The 23,203-nt window shown below is 46.7% G+C and overlaps 6 protein-coding genes across 11 annotated transcripts; 5 read left to right on the top strand and 1 right to left on the bottom strand.

Annotated features, from left to right (window-relative positions):
• Positions 1-78: 78 nt before the first annotated feature.
• Positions 79-17,778, bottom strand: angel1 (angel homolog 1 (Drosophila)). Of its 2 annotated transcripts, none has more exons than XM_057011993.1 (10): positions 17,636-17,778; positions 2,525-3,193; positions 2,193-2,440; positions 2,046-2,115; positions 1,515-1,954; positions 1,292-1,436; positions 1,098-1,208; positions 931-967; positions 670-827; positions 79-592 (listed from the first exon to the last, which is right to left on the bottom strand). In XM_057011993.1, exons 2-10 carry the CDS (start codon positions 3,081-3,083, stop codon positions 432-434), a joined length of 1,929 nt encoding a protein of 642 aa, XP_056867973.1. In that variant the 5' UTR covers positions 3,084-3,193; positions 17,636-17,778; the 3' UTR covers positions 79-431. The 2 variants fall into 2 exon arrangements, with proteins under 2 accessions (XP_056867973.1, XP_056867972.1); XM_057011992.1 differs by lacking the exon at positions 17,636-17,778 and adding an exon at positions 4,070-4,182.
• LOC130513279 (leucine-rich repeat-containing protein 74A) lies at positions 3,124-7,673 on the top strand. Of its 5 annotated transcripts, none has more exons than XM_057011998.1 (15): positions 3,696-3,711; positions 4,479-4,544; positions 4,634-4,695; positions 4,772-4,809; positions 4,884-4,991; positions 5,065-5,158; positions 5,342-5,391; positions 5,498-5,579; positions 5,682-5,767; positions 5,830-6,024; positions 6,101-6,196; positions 6,287-6,430; positions 6,536-6,640; positions 6,732-6,817; positions 7,036-7,673. In XM_057011998.1, exons 5-15 carry the CDS (start codon positions 4,890-4,892, stop codon positions 7,625-7,627), a joined length of 1,632 nt encoding a protein of 543 aa, XP_056867978.1. In that variant the 5' UTR covers positions 3,696-3,711; positions 4,479-4,544; positions 4,634-4,695; positions 4,772-4,809; positions 4,884-4,889; the 3' UTR covers positions 7,628-7,673. The 5 variants fall into 5 exon arrangements, with proteins under 5 accessions (XP_056867976.1, XP_056867978.1, XP_056867977.1 ...); XM_057011997.1 differs by lacking the exon at positions 3,696-3,711 and adding an exon at positions 3,719-4,103; XM_057011996.1 differs by lacking the exon at positions 3,696-3,711 and adding an exon at positions 3,124-3,253 and having other exon boundaries at positions 4,634-4,809.
• On the top strand, positions 7,791-9,993 carry LOC130513281 (olfactomedin-4-like). The gene is made up of 5 exons (XM_057011999.1): positions 7,791-8,128; positions 8,224-8,391; positions 8,479-8,691; positions 8,762-8,909; positions 8,991-9,993. The coding sequence occupies exons 1-5, from the start codon at positions 8,075-8,077 to the stop codon at positions 9,818-9,820; spliced, it is 1,413 nt and encodes a 470-aa protein (XP_056867979.1). The 5' UTR covers positions 7,791-8,074; the 3' UTR covers positions 9,821-9,993.
• Positions 11,534-13,378, top strand: LOC130513284 (olfactomedin-4-like). The gene is made up of 5 exons (XM_057012002.1): positions 11,534-11,600; positions 11,670-11,837; positions 11,922-12,134; positions 12,214-12,355; positions 12,431-13,378. Exons 1-5 carry the CDS (start codon positions 11,544-11,546, stop codon positions 13,222-13,224), a joined length of 1,374 nt encoding a protein of 457 aa, XP_056867982.1. The 5' UTR covers positions 11,534-11,543; the 3' UTR covers positions 13,225-13,378.
• LOC130513283 (olfactomedin-4-like) lies at positions 14,102-16,184 on the top strand. Its single transcript, XM_057012001.1, has 5 exons — positions 14,102-14,221; positions 14,290-14,454; positions 14,740-14,952; positions 15,013-15,154; positions 15,242-16,184. The coding sequence occupies exons 1-5, from the start codon at positions 14,159-14,161 to the stop codon at positions 16,033-16,035; spliced, it is 1,377 nt and encodes a 458-aa protein (XP_056867981.1). The 5' UTR covers positions 14,102-14,158; the 3' UTR covers positions 16,036-16,184.
• On the top strand, positions 16,748-23,128 carry rps6kl1 (ribosomal protein S6 kinase-like 1). The gene is made up of 13 exons (XM_057011991.1): positions 16,748-16,866; positions 17,367-17,483; positions 17,576-17,753; positions 18,038-18,162; positions 18,293-18,385; positions 18,465-18,512; positions 18,773-18,905; positions 18,980-20,380; positions 20,464-20,553; positions 20,668-20,750; positions 20,831-20,926; positions 21,012-22,806; positions 22,891-23,128. The coding sequence occupies exons 3-12, from the start codon at positions 17,618-17,620 to the stop codon at positions 21,120-21,122; spliced, it is 2,316 nt and encodes a 771-aa protein (XP_056867971.1). The 5' UTR covers positions 16,748-16,866; positions 17,367-17,483; positions 17,576-17,617; the 3' UTR covers positions 21,123-22,806; positions 22,891-23,128.
• Positions 23,129-23,203: the final 75 nt, after the last annotated feature.

The raw sequence follows: 23,203 nt of genomic DNA, 5'->3' as shown, positions 1-23,203 counted from the left end.
CTCCTAATGGCTGCAGCAGTAACATCCTCTACCTCTGTGTAAACCTTCTGTTGAAAGGTGGAAGGGGAGGGGTGCATATAACTCTGTAACATTCATTTATTACACTGAACATTTATCCTTGCTGACATTCTCATACATGACCAAAGAAAAGTTGGGCAACATGTAATGCTGATGAATATATGATGCCACAAAAAAAGCAGCTTAGCATTATAGATATCAATTCACTGATAAAGTTTTCAAGATTTTCACTGAACTCGCAGCATCAACGTAAATACCTCTGCCCTGGTTCTGAGGAACAAAATGGAAGAAGTTTTCCCTTCAAAAACTATGATCTTGGACCAGAAATAAAGCAAGAATACCTTGAAAACAATAATTGAACAGAAAGCAGCCGAAATATTTACACCGTCTCTCGTGTCTCTGAGCTCTTCCACTCAAGCAATATTTAGGTCCATCTGGAATTTGGCAAGAAGGCTGAGATGATCAGACGGCATCGTGACGTTGGGAAGGCCATTCAGTGACCACAAGACCTCCTCAGATAGGAGGGACAGAGACCCAGTAAGCTTCAAGCCTTCTCTCATAAAACCAGGAGAACCTAGGAAAAAAACCCACATAAGATGTCGACAAGAGCAGCAAAATCTGACCCCTAATCTTCATGGCATCTCCTCCCACCTCCTTGACCAGTGGTGAAGCTGCGTCTTGGGCTGTAGAAGATGTAGTCAACAGTTGCTCCCCCTTTAGAATGCAGAGTTGTGACCTCGGGATTACCAGAGCCTGGCAGAAAATGGCTGTAGACCGACTCCAGGCCCAACTGATGATGAAGAGTGTGGCTGAAACGGTCACAAAATTTTGTCTTTCACATTTTTATTTCCTTCAGAAGTTAGAAACACAGTTGAAAATGTCAAACTGGGGAAAAACTGTGCATCAACTGACCGTTCATTATAATTGGCAGGAATATCCTTGGAGGGATCTGTGCAGAAAGGTAAAGATTTAAGTTAGATTTACAATCCACACGCCACAACACCTAATTAGGAATATGGCAGGAAAATCCACTCATGAACAGCTAAAACATTTCTGAATAATTGTAGTTTTTATTTTACCCGGGATGATGTCTGTCACACCTGGGATCAGCATCAAGTCCACGGGGCGAACACACGCAGCTGGGCTGAAGCGCATCTGCAGCAGGAAGTCAGGGCTGTAACAACATTTCCCTGCACACAGCAGAACAGATGTAAAGCAGGACATGAAATGGGAATCAAACATGAAGTACAAAAAAAGGAATAAATCAACTGACCAGTTTTCAAGCTGTTCTGGTTGGTCAATCTCTTGGGAACTGTTGTGTACTGGCAGCTAGCAGAAATTCCAAGAGAGCTGGGCCACAGAGGAGCAAAGAGCCTGTGACAACTGGTTCCGTATGACTGCGCCTCTTGGCCAGATATCTGTTGAACATCAATTGAAAAGCATACTTTTAATTCCAGGCATTGGTAGGATGCAGTCAATCAATTTTGTAATCACACCCTCTCTGCTGGCAGGCCTTGGTAGTAGAGGCGACCAGTGGTAATCAGCTGGTACAGAGGCATGTAAGGGACAGCGTTGAAATCTCCGCACAATATCAAGTTGCAATCAACACCTCTGGCCTTATGCGACTGGACCACTCCATCCATTTCAGCCAGCAGTATGGCTAACTGTGCCAGCTTCACATCACCTCTTCTGGGGTTGAAGAGCAGATGTGTGTTGACCACGCAAAGGAGGGGGCCCAGGGCCTTTGCGTTTGACCCTCCGACCACAGGCCGAAGCAACAGCACAATAGCCACATTGTGCCGGTCCAGTAACTTTGTCTCAGGCCTGTAGAACTCCAGTGAGGAGACCGCTACTTCAGAGAAGCAGCTAATATGATAGCAGGTAGCACAACCGTCTGTCTTGGTCCCTGTACGCCGCTTATACACGCAGTTGTAACCTAAGTCAATCACAAGACGGCAATATACAGTGGGCATGTCTTCATCATAGTGTACTCCATCATGACTGTTCCACTGTCATGGAGGACCTACCCCACAGTGACAAGACTGGATGCAGATGTTCATAAAAGTGGTTCTCTTGAACTTCTTGAAGACACAGAATCTGCACAGAATGTAACACGGAGCCAATTAATGTCACCAAATCTGAAACGGTTTTCTCTGAATGTGCATATGACTCACATCTGGTGCCCATTTCTGTATCTCCAGAAGTATCCTCATGCAGCGGTAGTTCCAGTCCAGCACCTCTTGGGGGCAGTGTGCATACAGATCTGGGTTAGTCTGCAGTAAGTCATCCGCCAGGATGTTGTAGGACATAACCGTGAAGTCCAGAGATGCTGATACGGATGGGAAAGTTTGTATGTCAGGCTCGGATGTGGGCACGTTTGTGACGACCTCCTGCCAGACTCTCCACTCTACAGGTAGAGGAGCTTCAAAAACAGAGCAAAACAAATAAGTAACATCTTTGACGTTCCCATTTCATAAAATAATAGATCTGAAAAAAATCTGATCACCTTCAAATGTGGACAGTGGGAAGTGACAATATTGGTGATTAAATAGCAATGGAGGATGTTGCATTACTTGAGTGATAACGGGGCGTGCGGGGATGTGCAAGTAGGGTTGCTCACACTCCACACCGACGGGGTGAGTTGCAGTGTTAGGTGAAGCAAATCCAAATGACAATTGAGAATTTTTGGCAATACCAGGGACGAGAAAGGAATCTTTCTGCTTCTCTCCTGTGCTGGTGGTCTGTTGTAACCTGTGATCAGATGGAGCTGCTGACTCTTCTAGACTTGGTGAAGTGATAGCTTCCTGCACTGGAAGGATGGTTTTTGGAATATAGTCCTGCAACAGCAGGCGGCCTAACTGTGATCCAAGTTTGGGTTCCCAGTCAGTTTGTTGGGGATCCTCCACCCTCTCCTGGCATGTCGCATTCTTGATCTCTAGTTCCTCCTCCTCCACTTTAGTCATTTCCGGGCCAAACTCCACATTTGTCTCACTGTACTGAAGTTTTGAGACCTGTTCCATATTTTCTCCCTTTTCTGAGTTGGGTTCTTTTATCCTTTTTTCCATTTCTGTCTTTGCACCAACAGGGGCAGACAGGGTCGTCTGGGACTGGGCCGGAACAGCACTACCATCCCACACGCTTGTGCCATTAGAATGATGATTTTCCCTTGTGGCAGCTGTGAAAAAAGATTAAAAACAGTGAGACTGAGGTGACATTTTCGAGCCAAGACGTGATGGTACATTCTTAAGTCACATTCCACTGTAGTGAAAACATATAACAAAGCAATCTTTAATCACGAAATGGATCCAGAGCTTCTTTTCATCTTTGTAAATATTCTTTTACTGAGATCCCGTCGTCTGGTGAGGAAACAGACGATTCCGAAGAACAATCTCAAGTGTGTGTGTGTGTGGGGGGGGGGGCAATGAAGGTTGATGGGTTGGTTGGTTTTTATATATACAATTATGTTGTAATATTTTAAGATGATCATATTGCACCCCCACTGAAAACAATTGTAAACTACACATTGATTTCTTATTTCCCCCAAAAATAATATCGTATATCAAATAGCACAGAGAGAAAACAAAACGTCACGATACCGTAAAGGCTGATGGGATATATTTCCGAGTTAGGGTGCATCGGTTGTACGCTACATCTCGCAGTGCATTGTGGGATACATCGAGCGCACTACATCGGGTACAGCGATGCCCACTAAGCACTCGGACAGATGGCGTACCCACTATTGAGTGCACTATTAGGGGATAAGGGTGTGGTTTCGGACACAGCGCTAATTTGTTTCGAAGTTTAAGGAAAAGAAAATAAATCGTTTGAGTTGAAATAGAAAGTGTGGGTTATCTCCAAATAGTCTTGTGCCAAAAGTGTATTTCAATGCAGGGTTTATCCGCTACGACAAACTAATTTGTCAGCAGCGTCACAAGTTACTTTTGTCACTAGCAACGTTAGCTACAGTGGCAACGCGCAGTTTTCATTTTGTCAACTGTGATTAAACTCAGTACCTACTGCTTTAGAAGACGGGTTTTAAAGACAGATTTACCTGGGCTTCGATTGAACCAGTACCGGGATAAAGGGTAAAACACATAAAATAACACGCTGCAAATCATGCTTCTCCCCCTTAAGTACGCGCATGTGCGTGAGAGGGAAGGGAGGGAGGCGTCAAAGGTCAAGAGGAATGTAATTTATAATCTATTTGAAATTAATCGCTTAACTTAGAAACACATTTCAAAATACAATTTCGAATGGGTGTTATTTAAAGCTGCACAGAGCCATTAATTATTTATGTTCCTACACAAGATCTGATGTCAGGGGTAGAGTTACCTGCTGATTTTATTTCACAGTAACTGCCTGTGAGGAACACATGAGTCTATATGAACAGAGCATTTAAAATAGAACGCAAGAGTTGACTGCAATGTTGACAATGTCTTTTGAATCCCTCTGCTTGAAAGATGAAGACAGCACATCCAGATCCCTGGGCGTGGAGGCAGAGGATGACACAGACCAGGAGTCAGATGGTAAGTAAATTAAATCCATCAACAGTATGATCTCCTGCGCCGCTGTCACTGTTACCATGTAAACACATGTTCCTGTTGTTCTGTTTCAGAAAAAGCAGAGGGCAACGGGGAGACATCGGTACCTAAACAGTACCGACAGGCCTGCAAACTGGTGGGTGTAGTGCCAGTTTCATACTTTATACGAAATCATGCCCTCCCAACCATGACCCTTTCCCACCATGGCTTAGGACCTTTGGGCTGCAAAGCTCTGGCGTTTGCTTTAGTGGTAAATTGAAATACTCACCTTTTGCATAATTTAAAACAGACAATAGTTATTGCTGACACATTATCTGTATTTAGTCTGATATGCATATCAACACCCTGGAACTAGCAGACAATCAAATTCAAGCTGAAGGAGCCAAATACCTGCTGGAGATGCTGAGGGCAAACTTCACCATTCACCACTTGGTGTGTAGGAATTAAGATTCGCCACTAGATGGCGCAAAAGGTTTTCAAGCGTATCCATGTTGTTTGCGTGCAGGATTTGTCCAATAACGGTCTGAAGTCGGCAGGAGCTCGATATGTGGCTCAGATGTTGTTGGACAACGTTTCATTAAAAATTCTGAAACTCTCAGGTAAGTTTCATTACTACTGCCAGTAGAGAGACATGTTGGCTGAGACAGGAATCACGCTAGTCAGAGCCACTGAAGGTTTTATACATTGATCTCTCATGTAGAACTTTGCCAAAGCTGTCACAATGCCAGATACAATGTCACATCATAGATATTAAAAATCAGCTGTTAATGTTGTCCTAACAGGAAATGAATTTACTGATGATGATGCCAAATATTTTGGAGATGCCTTATCTGTAAGTAAGTGATTTCAGCTTAACCAAATAGGCTGCGATGAGTTGAAAGTTATCGGTCTATTGTTTGCATTAGCACTCTTTCTGTTGCTAATAATTTCATGTCTAGATTACTTCCAGATTAAAGGAACTAGACCTGAGCCATAATGAGTTTCGTGGAAAAGGAGGGGAACATTTGGGACAACTGCTCGGTACAGTAATATTCACTCATGTTAATGCTTTTACACGCATGAGCACAGGGTGAAACCACTGTAGGCACACAATGCTAATGCTTTGATGGTTCACTCATACAGCAAACAATGAGGGAGTGGAAGTGCTGGATCTGAGCTGGAACCACATTAGAATGAAAGGAGCGGTGGCGTTTTGTGCTGGACTCAGGGTACGTCCGCACGGGAGATTCGTTTTACCTTCGACTGTTTCCAAAATCGGTTTCCATCGTAGGTGAATACGGGCTTGAAACATCTCGATTTATCGTGGAACGGTTTTGGAAATGAGGGCGCCCTGGCCTTAGGAGAGGCCCTGAAGTTCAACACCACTCTGGTGCACCTTAACCTGAACAACAACCGCCTCACCAATGAGGGTGTTGGGATGCTCTCCAGGGGTCTTGAGCACAACGATACACTCCAAATCCTGCAGGTGGGTGCAGAGGATTTCAACATATGACATCGCACAGGTTTCAAGATGAATCTTTCTTGTTCTTCCCCTCCTGTAGCTGGCTTACAACTCTGTAACAGTAGAGGGCGCACTGGCGCTGCTTACTGTGGTAAAGAAAGCCTCTCAAACTGCTTTAGAGGAGATCGACATCTGTGTGAGTTCTAGGTGGTGCTGTCTTCGTTATGTGTCCACAAAAAGATCCTTCCTATGTTTTCTGTAATTCTGGATATTTTTGGACAAGCAGAATGTCCTTGTCAATGAGAATTTCATGCACCTACTGGCGCTGACCTGTCAGGAGCATCCCAGCCTGGAAGTGCAGTACGGAGGCGTGGGTGGCTTCATTGCGAAGAAACCACCTAAACGCGTTGACCCGATGAAAGTCATCCAGGTCAGCTAATGAACACGACGCCTCTGGATTCACGTTCATGTAGAGCAGCGATTCTTGCTCCAGAGGACGTGACACTCAAACTATCATCTCCAAACTTTCCTGAAGGATTATTTGGATGAACGCAAGCTACGTCTGTGGGATTTCTTCCGGAAAATCGACAAAGACGGCACCATGCGGGTGCCCGTCTCTGACTTCAGGAGGGCAGTGCAGGTGCATGAATGTTACTGAGAGGATCGAATCCTTCCTCTCAAGGGAAAAATGTCAGCAAAGGAATAAACTGACTTCTTCTTTTTCATTAAAGCAATCAAGCATTCCATTGGAGCGGCACCATATCGAGGAGCTGATTGACAGGCTCGATCGTGACAGGACAGGGATGGTAGACTACAGGTGAGTCAGCTGTTTGCAAATACCCGCAGGTGGCCTCTGCTAAATGTTTCACAGAGCCCTGTTCTGGATGTTCCCTTCTTGCTAAACATTAGGCGGTTTTACGATCACTTGCTTCAGCCGAGTTTATTTTATGAGCTGGCCTTTGTTCAGCCTGGGTCGTCTGATGTTTAGTGTCCTGGCCCAGGGTATTCAATGGATCCTCTGATGTTTTTCTGCAGGGGGCTGGCAGACACAAGGAAGCAGATGATGAAGGCTCAGCGGCGGCAGCAAAGGAAGGTCGAGTCCCGGCAGAAGAAGGAGAGGCAGAAGAGCGATCGCATCCTGAAGACCTTCCAGAGTGCCGTGGAGGCAGTAACGCCACACGACTCCATGGTCATATCTCCGGGAGGTGCCAAAGAGGACTCAAGCGGCCCCCAGCACTTCTCCGCGACCCCTTTAAGTTCATGGCACCACATTCTGATGTCCAACAGCCGATATTCTGTCGCTAACCTGAGCAGCGAGCACGTGCACCTACCCATGTTGAGAGGCACTTCGCCTTACCGCCCTAAAAGCTCCCCGACCATGCGTTCCTACTCCCAACCCAACCTTCTGGACCACCCTGCCCGCGCTCTTCCAGGCAAGTCCATCTCTGGCCAGGGCGTGCGCTCTGATCCTGGGATGAGCAACAGTAAACCCGCAGCGACTCACCTGACCAGGTCCAGGCCTGCGCTCAGTGCCAAGCTGCCAGAGGTCAAAACCAAATCCAGGAAAGTAAAGAAAAAGAAACCTCGAAAAGGTGCAAAGAATCCAAAGAAAGTTGTCAAACTATAATGTCATCAGTCCAATTTTTAAAACCCAATAAAGATGCAGAAACCGACGCTTAAGTGATAAACAGTTTGTGTTCTTGTGTGGAAGGAATTATTTTGAAAATAAAAATGTTGTTGTGCATTAATGAATCTATGCAGAGTTTATAAGTTATCTCCCAATAAAGGGCTCAGTCAAGCGGAAGTCAAACATTTTATAACTCTTGGGAAAAGTGAGACGGGAGATCCGCCCATGGATTTTTCAAAACAGACAAACATCCACAAAAGTTGGCTGATAATTTTGTACAAACATCCAATTGTCGCTTTACTGTTTGCTGGAGATAACAGATGCTCTGTGCCATATGTACAGATGCTGTGAACAAGGGCAGGTGCAGCAAACAGGTGGGTCCAAAAGGATTTATATAGCACAGAATAATCCAGCCGTCCCAACCATTTGGACTCTGACGGTATCAGAATGTTCAGCCCTCTCTTCTTCTTGGCTCTGCTGAGCTCTGCACTGGCCTGGGGGGTGTGTGTGACAGGACGTGGGTCCGCCCATGCCTCTTTATTCTCTGGGCTCGTGCCGTAAGACACGGCTTTTGACTGTTTTGCTTTCTTTTTCAGCGCTTGGGCTCCTGGAGTCGGAGCAGCAATGAGACGGGAGGTGGAAGTGGCGACAGGTGCACTTGTGACGCCTTCCTGCCCAGTTCTACCTTCCCCATCGCTGAACTGGTGGAGGTCGAGGAAGCTGCCACGGAGATTTCCCGCAAACTGGAGCTGGAGATGGGCAAGGTGGATTAGAAGCATGTGCACGGAGGGTCACACCCTTTCGGGATGAAATGTAAAAAATGATTCTCACTTGATCTGATTCGATTCCAGTTGGAAGATTACGAGACCAAAATAACGACTTATGCGGCAAGGATAGTAAAGCTGACGGCAGATATTGAAAAAATGGAAAAGAACCCAGATTCCTACAACGATGCTGATCTGGATGACAAAAAGGTGGAGATTAAACAAGTGGAAGCTCTGGTGAAAGAGCTACGGAGCTCCATTAGTGGCTCCAAAACTGTCTTCCAGACTCTTCGTGTCCAGGCATGTCCTCCAGAAGTTGCTCTGAATCCAACCGATGCAAGAACAATTGGTAAAACTCTTTTTATTCCAGGTCACATCACTGAATTCGACCCTGACCAGATTGGAGAAGACCTACGACAAGAACGTTGTCCTGCTGACGCGTCGGGAATACCTCAAGGTGCAGCTGCAGCTGGAGGAGTGCGAGAGGCGCCACCAGGAGATCTTCAACCCCAACATTGGTAAACACGCATAAACCAACGTCTGTTACGAGTCTAAACCCTCCACAATGTGTGAACCTCCACCTCGTTGTTCCTTCGCAGGATCTTGTGCACACACGGGTCTCATCAGGGTCAGCAAGCCCATCGTGAGCCAGCTCAATGCACACCTGAATGCTGGCTACAAGTTTGGAGGCTGGGGCAAAGATTCCAAGCCTGTTCCTGACAGAGAATCCATGTACTGGTACTCTGGCTACACTAGTGGTTCCATAGTCGACATCAGGTTCTACACCAACTACAAGAACCTCATACTGAGAAACCACTTCCAGCATCACAACTTACACAGCAGCTGGACCGGCACTGGAAACAATTTCATCATCCGCGACAACACTCTGTACTACCAGATCAACAGCCCGTTCGGCTTGGCCAAGCTCAATTTCACCACGATGGAGTATGGATCCAGGGTGATTCCCCGGGCCAGCAACAAGTTCTCCTACTCCAGCACCGTTAATCAGAACTTCGACTTTGCCGCAGATGAAACCGGCTTGTGGGTGACCTACGGCACGGAGGACTCCAACGGCCGGATGGTCATCGCCAAAATAGACGAGGCCTCTTTTGGGGTGGAGGAAGAATGGCAGACCGGCATCTATAAACCAGGAGTGAGCAACGCCTTCATGGTGTGCGGCGTTCTGTACGCAGTCAGAACAATTGACATCCACACAGAAGAGGTCTTCTACAAGTACGACACCAAAACCGAACAGGAGAGCTTCCTTAGCATCCCCTTTGAGAGGTTCCAGGAGAAGTTTTCCAGCCTGGACTACAACCCCACCGACCAGAAGCTCTACATGTACAATGACGGTTACTATGTCAACTATCAGCTGTGGTTTAACCACACGGTTAAAGCCACCGTGAAGCCACCGTTTAGCCTCAGCTAAATGATCATCTGTGATAAACTGCATATCACATCTTGGATGCCTAAATAAATGATCTTAATCTGTATCCTCAATAAATGATCTTAAGCATTAAAAAGGATTCAAGCGTGTCTTTTGAGTACATTACAGTGAGTTTTAATATTTATTCACATTGTTCCATAAAATAAATGCACAGATGAGGAGTGCATGAGTGATGTGAAACTGTTCTGAAGCCCTATTGAAAGAAAAGACAACAGAATGAACTTGTTTGTTCCATTGATAGATACAAAATTAATCGGATTGAAGATAAAAATAGAAAAAAACCTCACACCTAATTTGCACTTGTGAAATGATAAACTGCTGAAAAACCTGCAGCTAACAAACACCCTGATTGTAGTTTGAAATCTTTCATTATGACAAGACTCAGTCAAAAGCAACAGCTTTAATCATAAACTAAATGTATCCGACACAAAAAGACCCGGAGATCTTGGATTGGTGTTGCTGGGAAAATCTCTCGGATGATTTTCAAATACAGATGATGATGGAGATGTTTTATTTTGAAGGAGGATACAACATTTGATTTCATTATTAAATAAAGAAGCAACCGTATTTTCAGACCTTTATAAGATTATTTTTTTCTACTTTATATAACTCTCTGACTTTTAATGTGTGTAATTTTATCATGAGGCAGAATCAGAAAAAATTAAGAATATGATTTAAACAAGATAATTCGTGATGCTGTATAATCCCTGTCCTCATATATTTGACCCACCACCATGTCCAGCCTATCACTGTGGACCACTCATAGTCCATAATCAGTGTCTTAAATTGTTGAAATCACAAGAATTACATTCTATAACAGGGGTGGCCAACCAGTCAGAGCCACATTTTTTACTGTGTTACCGCAAAGAGCCACATCATACACGTGGGCACATATGAACATCACCTCATCCCTTCCTCACACACACACACCTCTGCTTAGCCAGATTTATTGTAAATGTCACACACCAACATGATAATGACAGAATTTGACTTCTACAGACCACGGGCCAGTCATTTTCAACAATGAACATTGTGTGCACTGTCTCACACACACAAACTCTCAATTCAACTAAGTCCACAAACAAAAATATAATAATTAAAATATCTTTTTTTCAGTTGTAGATCACGGAACCGGGTCACGAAGCTTTCGTGCATTTTTTCCTGCCATTTTGAAGGCGAACTTGACACTGATTGTTTACTCAAAAGTTCTTGCCCCTACTGAGAAACTTAGCGGTATTTTCATCTAACGCGCATGCGCGTTTGGCGAAAGCATCGTATTGAACTCAAGCGAAGCGAACACGCACATTAAAAAAAACACAAACCCAAACTTCGATATGAACGTTAGAGTCGCATGAAACCAGGCAAAGAGCCGCGGGTTGGCCAGGCCTGTTCTATAACCTTCCCAGTATCTCAACTGAGGTGATTGGCATTTAGGAGCATCTTAAACTGTTACTACCTTTCAATGCAACGTGACAGATTCTCAGACAATAAGCCATAAAGGCCTCACTTCACCACAGGTGGCGATCTTCTCATCCGGCTCAGGTTCAGATAAACCCGCTAATTGTGGGCAAACCCAGATATTTGTGCTCAGTAAATACCTCTGAGAAGAGAAGAAGCTGTCTGAGATGATGCGATAAGAGCTGCCTTTAAAAGCCCTTCGACTGGGCTCCCGAGGAGACACTAGGAAGCTGACGAGCTACACAAGATGCTGTCGGTTCTGCTGCTGGTTCTGTCAACTCTCATTCCTGCTTCTGCCTGGATTGTAAGTGTTTTAATCAACTCAGTTGTGCTTTGTAATCCAATTTAAGCGGGACATGTCTGTTTCTTTTAGCCTGTGGAGGACTGGGAATCTGGCAATGTGACTGCATCGGTGGGTGAGTCGGGTGAGTGCATCTGTCACGTGTATTTGCCCGACACCACCTTCCCTGCCAACCGGGTTCAGCGCATGCAGCAGGTCACCAAGGATCTGCTCTTGGAAATGGAAATTCAAATGAACAAGGTGCGCACGTAGTCGGCTCTGATGCTTTACAAGCATCCGCGCCTGAAAAAAATGTATGTTGAATCCATATTTGTTCTCCTCCAGATGGTCAGCTATGATGGTCAGCTGACTGTTTACCTGGAGGAGCTGATGGACCTGACGGTGAGAGTGGCCATAATGGACACCAACCCTGATGATTACGTCAAACTGGACTTTGAGCTTCTCAGGACTGAGCTCAGAGAGTTTGAGGCTCTGGTGTCTCAGCTCAGAGACTCCCTCAACTCCACCTCGCCCCTGTTTGACAGCCTGTTCACTGAGGTCAGCTCCTTTCACCCAGTCGCTCTTCAGTCCTCCTCACTGGTAACTCCACAATGTCATTTCCCCGATTGCACGCTAGATCCGCAACATGACCGCCATCGTGAACCAACTTGAGACCATTGACAAGAAGAACCTGGAGGTGATCCGACTTGAGTTCGCCAAGCTGCAGAAGAAGTTAGAGAATTGCCAGAAGGAGCAGGAGTTCTTAAAACCAGACATTGGTAAGTCACATTATGGATCATAGCTCAAACATTAGATTGTGCCAGCCATGAACAGTATTTTTCTTCTTTTCCCAGGCAACTGCAACAATACTGGAATCATGGCCGTCAGCAAACCAACAGTAGTCCAGCTGAACGCTCATTTAAGTGCAAGCTATCAATATGGAGGCTGGGGTAAAGACTCCAAGCCCATCCGTGGCTATGAATCAATGTACTTCTATGGTGCATACAGCAGTCCCGCGGTGTATGACTTCTATCTGTACTCTAACTACGATAAGCTGCTTCTCAGGACTTCCTTTAAAGTCCATGACATACCAAACGGGTGGGTAGGTACTGGTAACAACTACATCGTTCACGGCAACACCATATATTACCAGATCAATTCGCCGTTCAGTATGTCCAAATTAAATCTGACCAGCTCCAGATACGAGTACAGAGTCATCCCAGCGGCTAGCCAAAGATTCTCCTACAGTTACTCTAATAATCAGAACTTGGACTTTGCAGCCGATGAGACAGGCCTGTGGGTGTTGTACGCCTCAGAGGAAAGCAAGGGTAAGATCGTTCTGGCCAGAATAGACGAGAAATCTTTTGGCATAGCAGAGGAGTTTAACACCGGGGCATTCAAGCAGTTAGCCGGGAACGCTTTCATGGCCTGTGGAGTCATGTACGCCACCAGGTCAGTGGATATGTACACGGAGGAGATCTACTACGCGTTCAACACCAAGACCAATGAGGAGAAGCACCTGAACATTCGCTTCCCAAAGTTCCAGGAGAACTACTCCAACCTGGACTACAACCCCACCGATCAGAAGCTGTACATGTACAACAATGGCTACTATGTGTCCTACAGTGTCAGGTTTAACAAAGAATGAGCCCTGAGCTTTAGGATCTGCCGTACTGTGATTGATGCGATCGATCTGTATTTACCCACTGTTGTCACTATAAAAATACAGTGTGAACTGTAACACATGCATGACTCCTCTTTGCTGTCATTTCCTGAATAAAATCAAACTGAAGCATTCCAAATGTTAAAGTTTTTATCCTAACTTTTATGAAACAATAAGTCAGCATGATTATCATCATTTCTGGAGTCAAAGCATACTTCACTCTACTTAGATGAAGTAAAATGGTGGGAAACCCTAAAATATCAGTGTTTTATCATATAATTATGACAGAGGTGAGCAGGCATCAAACATTATTTGGATGGTAGAGTGAGCATAATTTTGGATCGCCTAGAATAATGATTAAAGGGTTCGAGTCCACAAAACAAACAGAGCGGAACTAACTAGCAAACTGCAATTAAGAATTGAAATTCAACATTAAAAGTTATTTCAGCCAGCCTTTTCCAGGTGAATATCAAGCCAGTTATCATATAAACCCATCTAACTGAGCCAGCGACTTCTGGCTGATAAATATTAACTGACCAATTCTCAATTCTTTGCCAGATCTCTGCATCCGAACGCCTCATATAAGCCCTCAGCGCCGTCAGGCTGGAAGGATATTACACTTGATTCTTTATAGAATGTAAATAACATGAGCGAAAAGATAAACGTGTGTAAAACCAGTGTACAGTCAGTTGATTGTGGAAACGTGGCTCAGGCTGCTGTGTTATCAGTGCCGGACGGGCGTTGTTCTCCGACTGAATAAACAAAACCGACTGCAGATCACACCTGAACACCTGCTCTGATCTCAAGGAGGCAAATAAAGTAAGGACCGCGCGGTGACGTCATGTGATTTAACTACGCTTTGAGACGTGAAGAGTCCACAGATTTGAACAGTCACCCTGTGAGACAACATCCAGGAGCGATGTCCCCGATGCTGCTGCTGCTGCTGCTGCTTTCCCTCCTCGGCCCCGCGCTGGCCTGGCTCGTAAGTTTCCACGATTTCCAGCCACCCTCGTTACGTTTGACCCCTCAATTGAGAGCATTTTCTTGCAGCCAGTGGAAGACTGGGAGAGCGGGAACGTGACCTCGTCTGGCGGAGGACTGGAGTGTCTCTGCAGCGTCTTCCTGCCTGACAGCAACTTCCCAGTCAACCGCGTTCAACACATGCAGCAAATCACCAGCGACCTGAAGCGGGAGGTTGAGATCCAGATAAATAAAGTAAGTCAGGGGGGAACATCACCTTTCACGGTTCTTTTTCACATTGCTATGGTCAAATAAATCAGCAACGCTGCATTATATAATTAGAAAGTCATTTCTTTGCATGGCTGGACCTGATGCTGCTTCTATGACCGAACAACACTGGTTCAGCCTGGCTGATTATTCATTTTCAGGGCTTCGCCGCTTGCATGGCCCCTAATAATACAGATGTCTGGTTTTGCTTCTATACGAATCCCCCTGAAAACATAAAACCAGTTGGAATGGACATATTTTCTCCTGTTTCAGATGGTGAGCTACGACACTAAGCTGGAGGTTTACTTGGAGAAACTGATGGACCTGACGGTGAGAGTGGCCATGATGGACAGCAGCCCTGATGATTACATCAAACTGGACTTTGAGCTTCTTAGGATTGAGCTCAGAGAGTTTGAGGCTCTGGTATCTCAGCTCAGAGACTCCCTCAACGCCTCCTCACCGGCGCTCGACAGCCTGTTCACCGAGGTGAGAACGCGGGTCAATTGATCATCCCAGGGGGGTTCTAATCCTGTCTATATGCTCCAGATTCACAACATGACCCTCATTGTGAACCAACTGGAGACCTTTGACAAAAAGAACCTGGAGGTGATCCGAATCGAGTTCCTCAAGCTGCAGAGGAAGTTAAAGGAGTGCCAGGAGGGGCAGGAGTACTTCAAACCAGATATTGGTCCGTTGTCAGCCTTTTTCGTTGCAGTCGTGTGAGAAGTTGAACACAATAGACAACAAAGGTAACATTTTTCTTTGTTCTCAATAGGCAACTGCAACAACACTGGAATTGTGACTGTTAGCAAGCCCACGCTCATCCAAATAAATGCCCATCTGAATGCTGGATACCAGTATGGAGGCTGGGGGAAAGACTCCAAACCCGTCCGAGGTCATGAGTCGATGTACTGGTACGGCGCCTACAGCAGCCCATCGGTGTTCGAGTTCTACCTGTACTCTAGCTACGACAAACTCATCCAAAGGTCCTCCTTCACCCACCATGGTCTGCCGCAGGGCTACGAGGGCTCCGGCAACAACTACATCGTTCACGGCAACGCTGTGTACTTCCAGGCGAGCAACCCATTCCGAATGTCCAAATTAAATCTGACCTCATCTGTTTATACCCATCGGCAAATGACAAAAGCAAGTGAGACCTACACCTACGTGTACTCGCCAAAGCAGTATTTGGACTTTTCAGCTGATGAGAAAGGATTGTGGGTATTGTATTCCACCGAGGAAGCCAACGGTAAAATTGTCGCGGCTAAAATAGATGAGAAATCATTTGCCGTTGAGGATGAATGGACCACTAACGCATTCAAACCTCTGGTGGGGAACGCTTTCATGGCGTGTGGGGTTATGTACGCCACCAGGCCCGGAGATCTGAATACGGAAGAGATCTACTATTCGTACGATACCCGGACTGGTGAGGAGAAGCAGATGAGCGTCTACTTTCAGAAATTCCAGGACAGCTTTGTCAATCTGCACTACAACCCCACTGATCAGAAGCTTTACATGTACAACAAAGGTTATTACGTGTCCTACAACCTCAGGTTTGGCGAAGAGTGAGGCCTCTGTCTCGATCTGCTGTGTGGTGATTGATGCGAACGATCTTCACTGACTGCACCTGATGTTCTTCTCTGAAATAAAATCAATACTGAGCATTTCATCAAGTGTCCTGTGTTCATGAAATTGCAATCATCAGCGAAAAAAACAACAGTTTGGAGAATATCTCCAAAAACTAATCTGTAGATCAGACCCCTCTCTTCAGTGCTTTTAGGATAATGATGCAAACATCTTACCCACCCCCCACATCAACACTAGAGCTTTCATCCCCCCCTTTTCCTGTAAAGTAGCTCTCCCTTGGGTGGAGCCACTCTCCTTTGTGCAGCGACTGGAGCCTGGCTCCATCTGGTACTGAGCCACCAAGATTAGAGGTTCTGGGCGGCCACTCACCCGTTGGCCGGTCAACATCAAAGCAAGGGTTCGTGATGCTTTGATGACTGAACGTTTCAAAATTGAAATGTTTTACTATTCAAAGCCAAAACTTGAGTTGAGGTCAGCTGGGAAGTAGAAGCCATGGTAGGAAAATCTCTGCCGGCACGCAGAAAAACAACACTGTCTCTTTAAATCTGCCTGCGCCTTCAGTGGAGAGTGCGGGGGAGTGGGAGTGGGGAGGGTGGGCTGAGGGCGTGAGCATAGCTCGGGTGACTTGCATGTGACGCTACCCTTAAGTGACATCACTCTCAGCCAATCCTGTGCCTCGGCTCAGCTCTCCCCTCCCCCTATTCCTCCCCAGACAAGTGTGTCCAAGCTGCTGAGGACACGGGCTGCTGCTGGTGCTGATGCTGCTGAGTCGGGGGAGTCCAGGCCATGCTCCTTTCTCATCCACTACAGAAGGTATCAGCGCTCATGCACCTGCTCTTATAGTCGCCGGGATGTGCCGTCTCAATGCCCGTGCATGTGCATGTTGGGAGGGGGAGGATGGTGTTGAAGGAGGAGAGCTGTGAACGGCCGTGCGCGTTTCATAACGCTCCTTAGATGATGTCGCCTCCATGACTGTGGCCAGGATGGGGTGTGTATGTGTTTGACGGTGCTGTTTTACAAGAGAATTTATCGTAAATGAATGAAAATGTTTGTGACTGATGGGGTAAATGGAGGAATGGTGCATTTGTAGACTCGCATGTGATTTTAAAAATCCTGTGCTGGTTTGGAATTCAACACCCACTTGAGAGGTGCAGGAGGATCTAGTTCAGTTGTCCTCTGTGACGACAGATGACTCCAACATGCTGAACTCTCTGAGTCACCTTTGTACTCCACTTCTTCTCATTCTTCAGTAATAGTACTCTCACTTCCTGTGCTGGTTTTTAGGTTAACCCTTTCCTTCTCTTCTAACCCAGATGATCATGCTCTTCCGCGAAGACCTGAGGGCTGGAGACGCCGGGATTAGAAACGCAACAGTCCCAGTGACCACCAACAAAGATGCTTCCTGTTATTGATCGGGGCCGGGAGCACATGTGAGTCCAGCTGGTGATTTCACTTTCCAAGCCTGTCAGCACCTCAGCTGCATCTGCCATGTCTGAAGTCGGAGTCTTTTCAAATTCTAAAGCTGCGCTCGGGAGCAGGCCGACAAGCCCGTGACAAGGCGGCGATGGCGAAGAGAGATTACCTGGTGGAGGCGGCCAAGCAGTTCCGCATGGCCCTGGACAGCGAGGTCAGCGAGGACTACGAAGCAGCCTTCAGCTACTACAAGAACGGGGTGGACCTGCTGCTGAACGGTGTCCAGCGTGAGTAGATGCCATTCAAGTCTGTGCTAAATGTGTTGACTTTAAGGAAGCTTGTGTGCAAGCGTCATGTGATGGGATCACATGGAATGGAATAGAACCAGGAAGTAACAAGCCAAAGGTTAAAGAGCCTTTTTTCTTTTTGTTGGTCCAACATTTTCCCCTCATAGTGTCAGTAGGAGGTTATCTGTACCCTTATCAGGAGTGAAGACAAAGGTTTGTTAGGGTTCAGGTGTCCTGTGGATTTAGTCAGCTTTGCTCCTCTGCTTTCCTCTTGAATTACGCAGTGGATCCTAACAAGGAGCGCCGGGAGGCAGTGAAGAGGAAGACGACACAGTATCTGAAGCGAGCCGAAGAAATCTTCATAACACATTTGCAGGACAACCTTGTGAAGGGAAGCTCGCATTTAGGGGTAAGAGTCAGCCAGGAGTCGCATCTGTGAAGTTCCATCTATGCAGCTGTTTCATGCTTTGTCAGGCAAGGCTCAATCATTTAGCATTGGGCATGAAAGCTTTTATTTGACCGTATCCTCTGATCGCCAGGGTTACAGCAGTCTGAGATTCCGCCCTATCAGACACTTGAGCTCCCCTGTGGAGGATCTGGACATGTGTAAGGTGGTGGGGGTCACTGATAAGGTAGGACAGCGCTAGCTTTGAAAGTGTTGACTGAGCTCCGCTGTGGTGCCCCTAAACACCTGATGTCCCTCCCCAAAAGGTGCTGATCGTCCAGAGCATGGTCAACAAGGAAACGTTCGTCGTCAAGGTCAGTCTTCATCCGCGTGCGCTAACAATACCAGATCAGTTTTATCTTAGGCGTGACGGGACTGTTTATGGGTCAGCAGCGAGATATTCTTTGAAGCAGATGTAAGTTCATGTACGGCTCGGCACTGATCCGTCTGAAACTCCACTTCAGATTCCAGGAACAGGAGGGTTTAGTCATCTCAGACGGGACAATCCCAGCACGTCTGGCTAAATGTGTGACATTTGCTCTTTCCTAAGACATCAGTTAATGTGTTCTTGCAGAGTCTGGTCAAATCGAGCTGGGAGAGCCGTGACCAGCCCACCATCATTCCTCAGGGGGTGCCCTATATGGTTAAGCTGCTAAGGTATTACGTCAGCGAGGACGCCGTGTATCTGCATCTCGAACACGTCAAAGGTCAACTGTGATTTAAAAGACCCCCCCTCCCCCCATCAGTGCTCTTCTTGTATGTTAACTGTTGCTCCATATAGGTGGGAGGCTTTTCTCCAAACTCCACAAGCTGAGGAACGAGAAGGCCAGGGAACACCCAGAATGCCTCGCTTCCGGCCAGCACAACGCCAAGCTGAAGACCAGCTACACCTCGCCCACAATCAGCACAGACTACCAGCACAACAGTGGAGGCAGCACGGGGGGGATTCGGGACAAGCCCAACGCTGAGAGTCCAGATGCAGAGTTTCCCACTTCCTGGGATGAGACTCAGAGGGTGGAGAGCTGTAGGACACACTCCTACATCGAGGAAACGGGATGCCTGCAGAACACGCGCTCTGCGGCGTCATTTTATTCGAAGCTGGAGCGGCTTACCTTGTACTCCGGCTCATCGGGGGCACAGGTCAACACTCGCATCCATCCACCAGCTCCTAGTTTGTGTTTGCACTCCAGTGAAACTCAGGAACACCCTGCTCTTCCTCTCCCGTGTGCTCGTGTCAGTCTAGCCCTTAATTCCATGTCAGATGTCAATCCAACAAGAGCCGGAATGGGGTTGACAGAGTGCAGCTCCGAGTTTGAGGAGGCCTGGAAAGCTGCTGATCCAGCAAAAAACTGTGAGATCATAAACCCCTATGCAGTGACTGACACTGGCGCACTCGGACAAACGACACCTCATACAAGCCAGACCTCATTCCTTAAAGGAGGATCAGCGAGCGGCTCCAATAATGGCTTGAGTTCATCCCCTGCTGTTCTGCACCTCCCTCTCCATTGCCAAACTCAGATCCATGGCAAGGTCTCGTGGGATAGCAGCAGCTCTCAACAGGGGTCCGTAGACTTGAAGCAGGACAGTGTCAGTCCCACCACGGAGGAAAAGAATGGAATAATAGTGATCAGGAGCACAGACAGAGCGATATTTTCTGACCATACGGACTCAAGGACAACATCAGGAAGCTCCTGGTCCTCCCCCACGTTGCTCTGCCACAGCATTGCGGGAAAACAGGGGTCTTTTCCAGGGCCCTCTCCAGCACTTTTGGGACTGAAGTCCAAAGTGGAAGCATGTGAGGCAAAAGGTGGTTCACAGGAGGCTCGAGAATCGAACCCCAGGGAGGAAGTGGCGCCAGCAAAAGAGCGATCGTTTATGAGCTGGTTCTCCTCCGGCCCACCGGTCCACAACATCAAAGACAACAAGGATGTTTTCCAGAAATCAGAAAAAAATGAGGATCAGGAGGAAGACCAGATCATGGAGGTGGACGGATGGTGCCACCTTCCCCAGATTCCTCTCAAGTCTTCCCCAACAGATAAGGCCCTGCAGAACTGCTGGGGTCTGCCTGAAGCAGAGGTGCGAGTCTGGGGTGCACAGATCCTGCTAGCTCTGGAGAGTCTGCACCAGCAAGGCATCCTGTGTCGAGACCTCAATCCCAGAAATGTTCTGCTCACCAGCAATGGTGAGTATTTCCAGTAGCTCAACAGTATCATATGTGAAAAATAAAAATATGATTTCGATCTGTTGGTTTTAATATGATCACAGGAAAAGTGTGCTTGACATTTTTTGGCCAGTGGAGTGAGGTTCAGTCCGAGATCTGCTGCAGAGCCATGGACCAGATGTACTGTGCTCCAGGTACAACATCGCACCAGTACACTCAGAATTTGTTTAATCCTGCCACCTAGTGGCAAAATATCGAACTGCACCTTGTTCGACGCGAACGTGTTTCCTCTCATTCTTTGGTGGCAGAAATCGGTGGAGTGACCCGAATTACAGAGGCGTGTGACTGGTGGAGTCTCGGCACGTTGTTGTTTGAGCTCCTAACAGGAATGGTAAGCAGGGCCTCTACATGCATGTTCAATCCTCCAGAATGAACCTTTGTAATGGTCCAACTGGATCACTGTGTCTCCAGCCACTGTGGCAGCTCCACCCAGCAGGGATCCACACACACACCCAGCTGCTCATCCCCGACCACCTCAGCACTGCCGCCGCGTCTCTGCTGACTGAGGTCAGACCGGAGGCCTCTGTTGAAGTATTCACACATGTACAACGATCCATTCACAGCAATCTTCCCCGTCACTGTTGTCCCACAGTTGCTCCAGTTTGATCCCGGCTACCGGCTGGGATCAGGAGGCGGAGGCGTGTGTGACATCAAGTGCCACCCCTTCTTCAGCAGTGTCTCCTGGAAAGCTCTGGGCTGTTAACAGCTGGGGAACCTCGGACCCTTCAATGTTCCACCCCCCCCCCAACCTGAACCTTCTCACGTGGTGAAAGTTCAAGTCCGGATTTTCCAAAGAAAAGTCAAACAATAAAAACTGAAATGTGCACAAGCCCTGTGTTCGAAATGATTACAGATGCTATACTAAATTATATTTATATGTAAAGGGAATTTAAAATGCTATAAAGGGATTTAAAATGCTGCAGCTGTCGTTGTGCAGGTAGAAAACCATCAGCCTGTTGCATATTTCTATACATGTCCCACATTCACTCAAGGCAGATTAAACCCCAAACTAGAGCGACCGTAGAGCAATGCAGATTTTATTGTTTTAAAACATTTCTTAAATAGTCTTTCATACACAGCATTAAGGAGAATTTCTGCTTACCATTGTGAATTCAGATTTTTTTTTTAATGTGCTTACTGTTTCAAAATAATGAACAGATTATACTGTTTATCTACAGTATATAATTCATCTGGCAATTGTGGAAAATGTTTATGTAGCATGTAGAAAATGAATGGTGGTCAACACAGATTCTAATAGGGGGGTTACCTTTTCACCCAGCATATTGATGGTCTTCTCAATATCAGCAAAGTTCATCCCTTCCACATTTCAGATTACAGGAACCACCAGACCCTGAGAGCGAGGAGATGTTACCCCCCTGTGTGCATTTCAGACGCCACTGAGCTATAAAGCACCCATTTGTCTCACCTTTGGTGTAGCCACGGCAACACTGATGTCCACGTAATCCCTGTACACAATTTCCTTCGTCGTGTCATCAATTACTGCAGGAGGATAAAGGATAAAAACATGAGATACAGTCAATCATCTCAAGGCTACTAAGAATTTCCTCTCGAGGAGGGCCGGTTTGTTTTAATGTATTTGAGCGACAGACTGCTGCTTTGATGTAGTCTTGCTAATTAGGCCAGGGTGGTCACAAGGCAGTAAATAGGGCAGTGCTGGTTTTGAGGTTTAGGTGGTGAACATGCTAAAGTGTAAATGCATCTTCAGGCCACCAGCACTGATGCAGAGGTAATGTCAGACCATCAAGCCGCACGGAAACTTTAGCTTGAATCTGTACCCCCGTTGACGGCAGGTTGGTCAGTCAGAGCGTAGGCAGCAGCCTTCACAAACGCAGACATGAAGCCCAACTTGATGTTGTGTTTTTTCAGGAAGGCATCTTTGTACGTCTTCCTCATCTCGGAGATGTTGCTGCGGGGACACGGAAAATGAAGAGGGTTCAAGACTTTCTGCTGTAGCACAATGCTCTGTTCTTTCTCACGCCCATTAGCAATGAGGAAACATGCTGTCCATCTCAGCGACTCGTGTCAGGTGGCAGGTGTTCCTGTATCTAACAGTGTTTATTTGAAATGTGTTGTTCTTGCTGTATTTCTCTGGACAGATTAAATGAATATGTGGCCGTGTTCGCAATCACCGTCTGCTGCCACAAGAATGTGATTACAAGTGGCCCAGACCCTCAGAATGTGGCTTTTGAGATCGAACCTAAATAGGTTCTTGGTGTATTTAAACAGGCGCCTATCCTTGGCTCTGACCCCAGATCAGCTCACTCGAGATGCACGATAATTCAGGTGAAAAACAACCCTACAAAACAACCCTAACCCTGCTCATCCCCGACCACCTCAGCACTGCCGCCGTGTCTCTGCTGACTGAGGTCAGACGGAGGCCTCTGTTGAAGTATTCACACATGTACAACGATCCATTCACAGCAATCTTCCCCGTCACTGTTGTCCCACAGTTGCTCCAGTTTGATCCCGGCTACCGGCTGGGATCAGGAGGCGGAGGCGTGTGTGACATCAAGTGCCACCCCTTCTTCAGCAGCGTCTCCTGGAAAGCTCTGGGCTGTTAACAGCTGGGGAACCTCGGACCCTCCAATGTTCCACCCACCCCCCCAACCTGAACCTTCTCACGTGGTGAAAGTTCAAGTCCGGATTTTCCAAAGAAAAGTCAAACAATAAAAACTGAAATGTGCACAAGCCCTGTGTTCGAAATGATTACAGATGCTATACTAAATTATATTTTATTGTAAAGGGAATTTAAAATGCTATAAA

This window comes from Takifugu flavidus, chromosome 16 (genome assembly GCF_003711565.1).
Source record: "Takifugu flavidus isolate HTHZ2018 chromosome 16, ASM371156v2, whole genome shotgun sequence".
Classification (NCBI taxonomy): domain Eukaryota; kingdom Metazoa; phylum Chordata; class Actinopteri; order Tetraodontiformes; family Tetraodontidae; genus Takifugu; species Takifugu flavidus.
This window is presented reverse-complemented; position numbering and strand designations above follow the sequence as displayed.

What these genes read in the sequence shown, in the direction of transcription:
- LOC130513281 (XM_057011999.1), top strand. Translation starts at nt 8,075, where the DNA reads ATGTTCAGCCCTCTCTTCTTCTTGGCTCTGCTGAGCTCTGCACTGGCC. An exon ending in TGGAGCTGGAGATGGGCAAG is followed by an intron (nt 8,392 to 8,478) that starts GTGGATTAGAAG and finishes ATTCGATTCCAG; the next exon opens with TTGGAAGATTACGAGACCAA. An exon ending in TCCAGACTCTTCGTGTCCAG is followed by an intron (nt 8,692 to 8,761) that starts GCATGTCCTCCA and finishes TTTTTATTCCAG; the next exon opens with GTCACATCACTGAATTCGAC.
- LOC130513279 (XM_057011994.1), top strand. Translation starts at nt 4,442, where the DNA reads ATGTTGACAATGTCTTTTGAATCCCTCTGCTTGAAAGATGAAGACAGC. An exon ending in CACAGACCAGGAGTCAGATG is followed by an intron (nt 4,545 to 4,633) that starts GTAAGTAAATTA and finishes GTTCTGTTTCAG; the next exon opens with AAAAAGCAGAGGGCAACGGG. An exon ending in ACATTTGGGACAACTGCTCG is followed by an intron (nt 5,580 to 5,681) that starts GTACAGTAATAT and finishes TCACTCATACAG; the next exon opens with CAAACAATGAGGGAGTGGAA.
- LOC130513283 (XM_057012001.1), top strand. Translation starts at nt 14,159, where the DNA reads ATGTCCCCGATGCTGCTGCTGCTGCTGCTGCTTTCCCTCCTCGGCCCC. An exon ending in GCCCCGCGCTGGCCTGGCTC is followed by an intron (nt 14,222 to 14,289) that starts GTAAGTTTCCAC and finishes ATTTTCTTGCAG; the next exon opens with CCAGTGGAAGACTGGGAGAG. An exon ending in GTACTTCAAACCAGATATTG is followed by an intron (nt 15,155 to 15,241) that starts GTCCGTTGTCAG and finishes TGTTCTCAATAG; the next exon opens with GCAACTGCAACAACACTGGA.
- rps6kl1 (XM_057011991.1), top strand. Translation starts at nt 17,618, where the DNA reads ATGGCGAAGAGAGATTACCTGGTGGAGGCGGCCAAGCAGTTCCGCATG. An exon ending in TGGTGGGGGTCACTGATAAG is followed by an intron (nt 18,386 to 18,464) that starts GTAGGACAGCGC and finishes CCTCCCCAAAAG; the next exon opens with GTGCTGATCGTCCAGAGCAT. An exon ending in AGGAAACGTTCGTCGTCAAG is followed by an intron (nt 18,513 to 18,772) that starts GTCAGTCTTCAT and finishes GTGTTCTTGCAG; the next exon opens with AGTCTGGTCAAATCGAGCTG.
- LOC130513284 (XM_057012002.1), top strand. Translation starts at nt 11,544, where the DNA reads ATGCTGTCGGTTCTGCTGCTGGTTCTGTCAACTCTCATTCCTGCTTCT. An exon ending in TGGAAATTCAAATGAACAAG is followed by an intron (nt 11,838 to 11,921) that starts GTGCGCACGTAG and finishes GTTCTCCTCCAG; the next exon opens with ATGGTCAGCTATGATGGTCA. An exon ending in GTTCTTAAAACCAGACATTG is followed by an intron (nt 12,356 to 12,430) that starts GTAAGTCACATT and finishes TTCTTTTCCCAG; the next exon opens with GCAACTGCAACAATACTGGA.
- angel1 (XM_057011992.1), bottom strand. Translation starts at nt 4,136, where the DNA reads ATGATTTGCAGCGTGTTATTTTATGTGTTTTACCCTTTATCCCGGTAC. An exon ending in CCCACTGTCCACATTTGAAG is followed by an intron (nt 2,441 to 2,524) that starts GTGATCAGATTT and finishes CTGTTTTTGAAG; the next exon opens with CTCCTCTACCTGTAGAGTGG. An exon ending in AAGGCCTGCCAGCAGAGAGG is followed by an intron (nt 1,437 to 1,514) that starts GTGTGATTACAA and finishes GATGTTCAACAG; the next exon opens with ATATCTGGCCAAGAGGCGCA.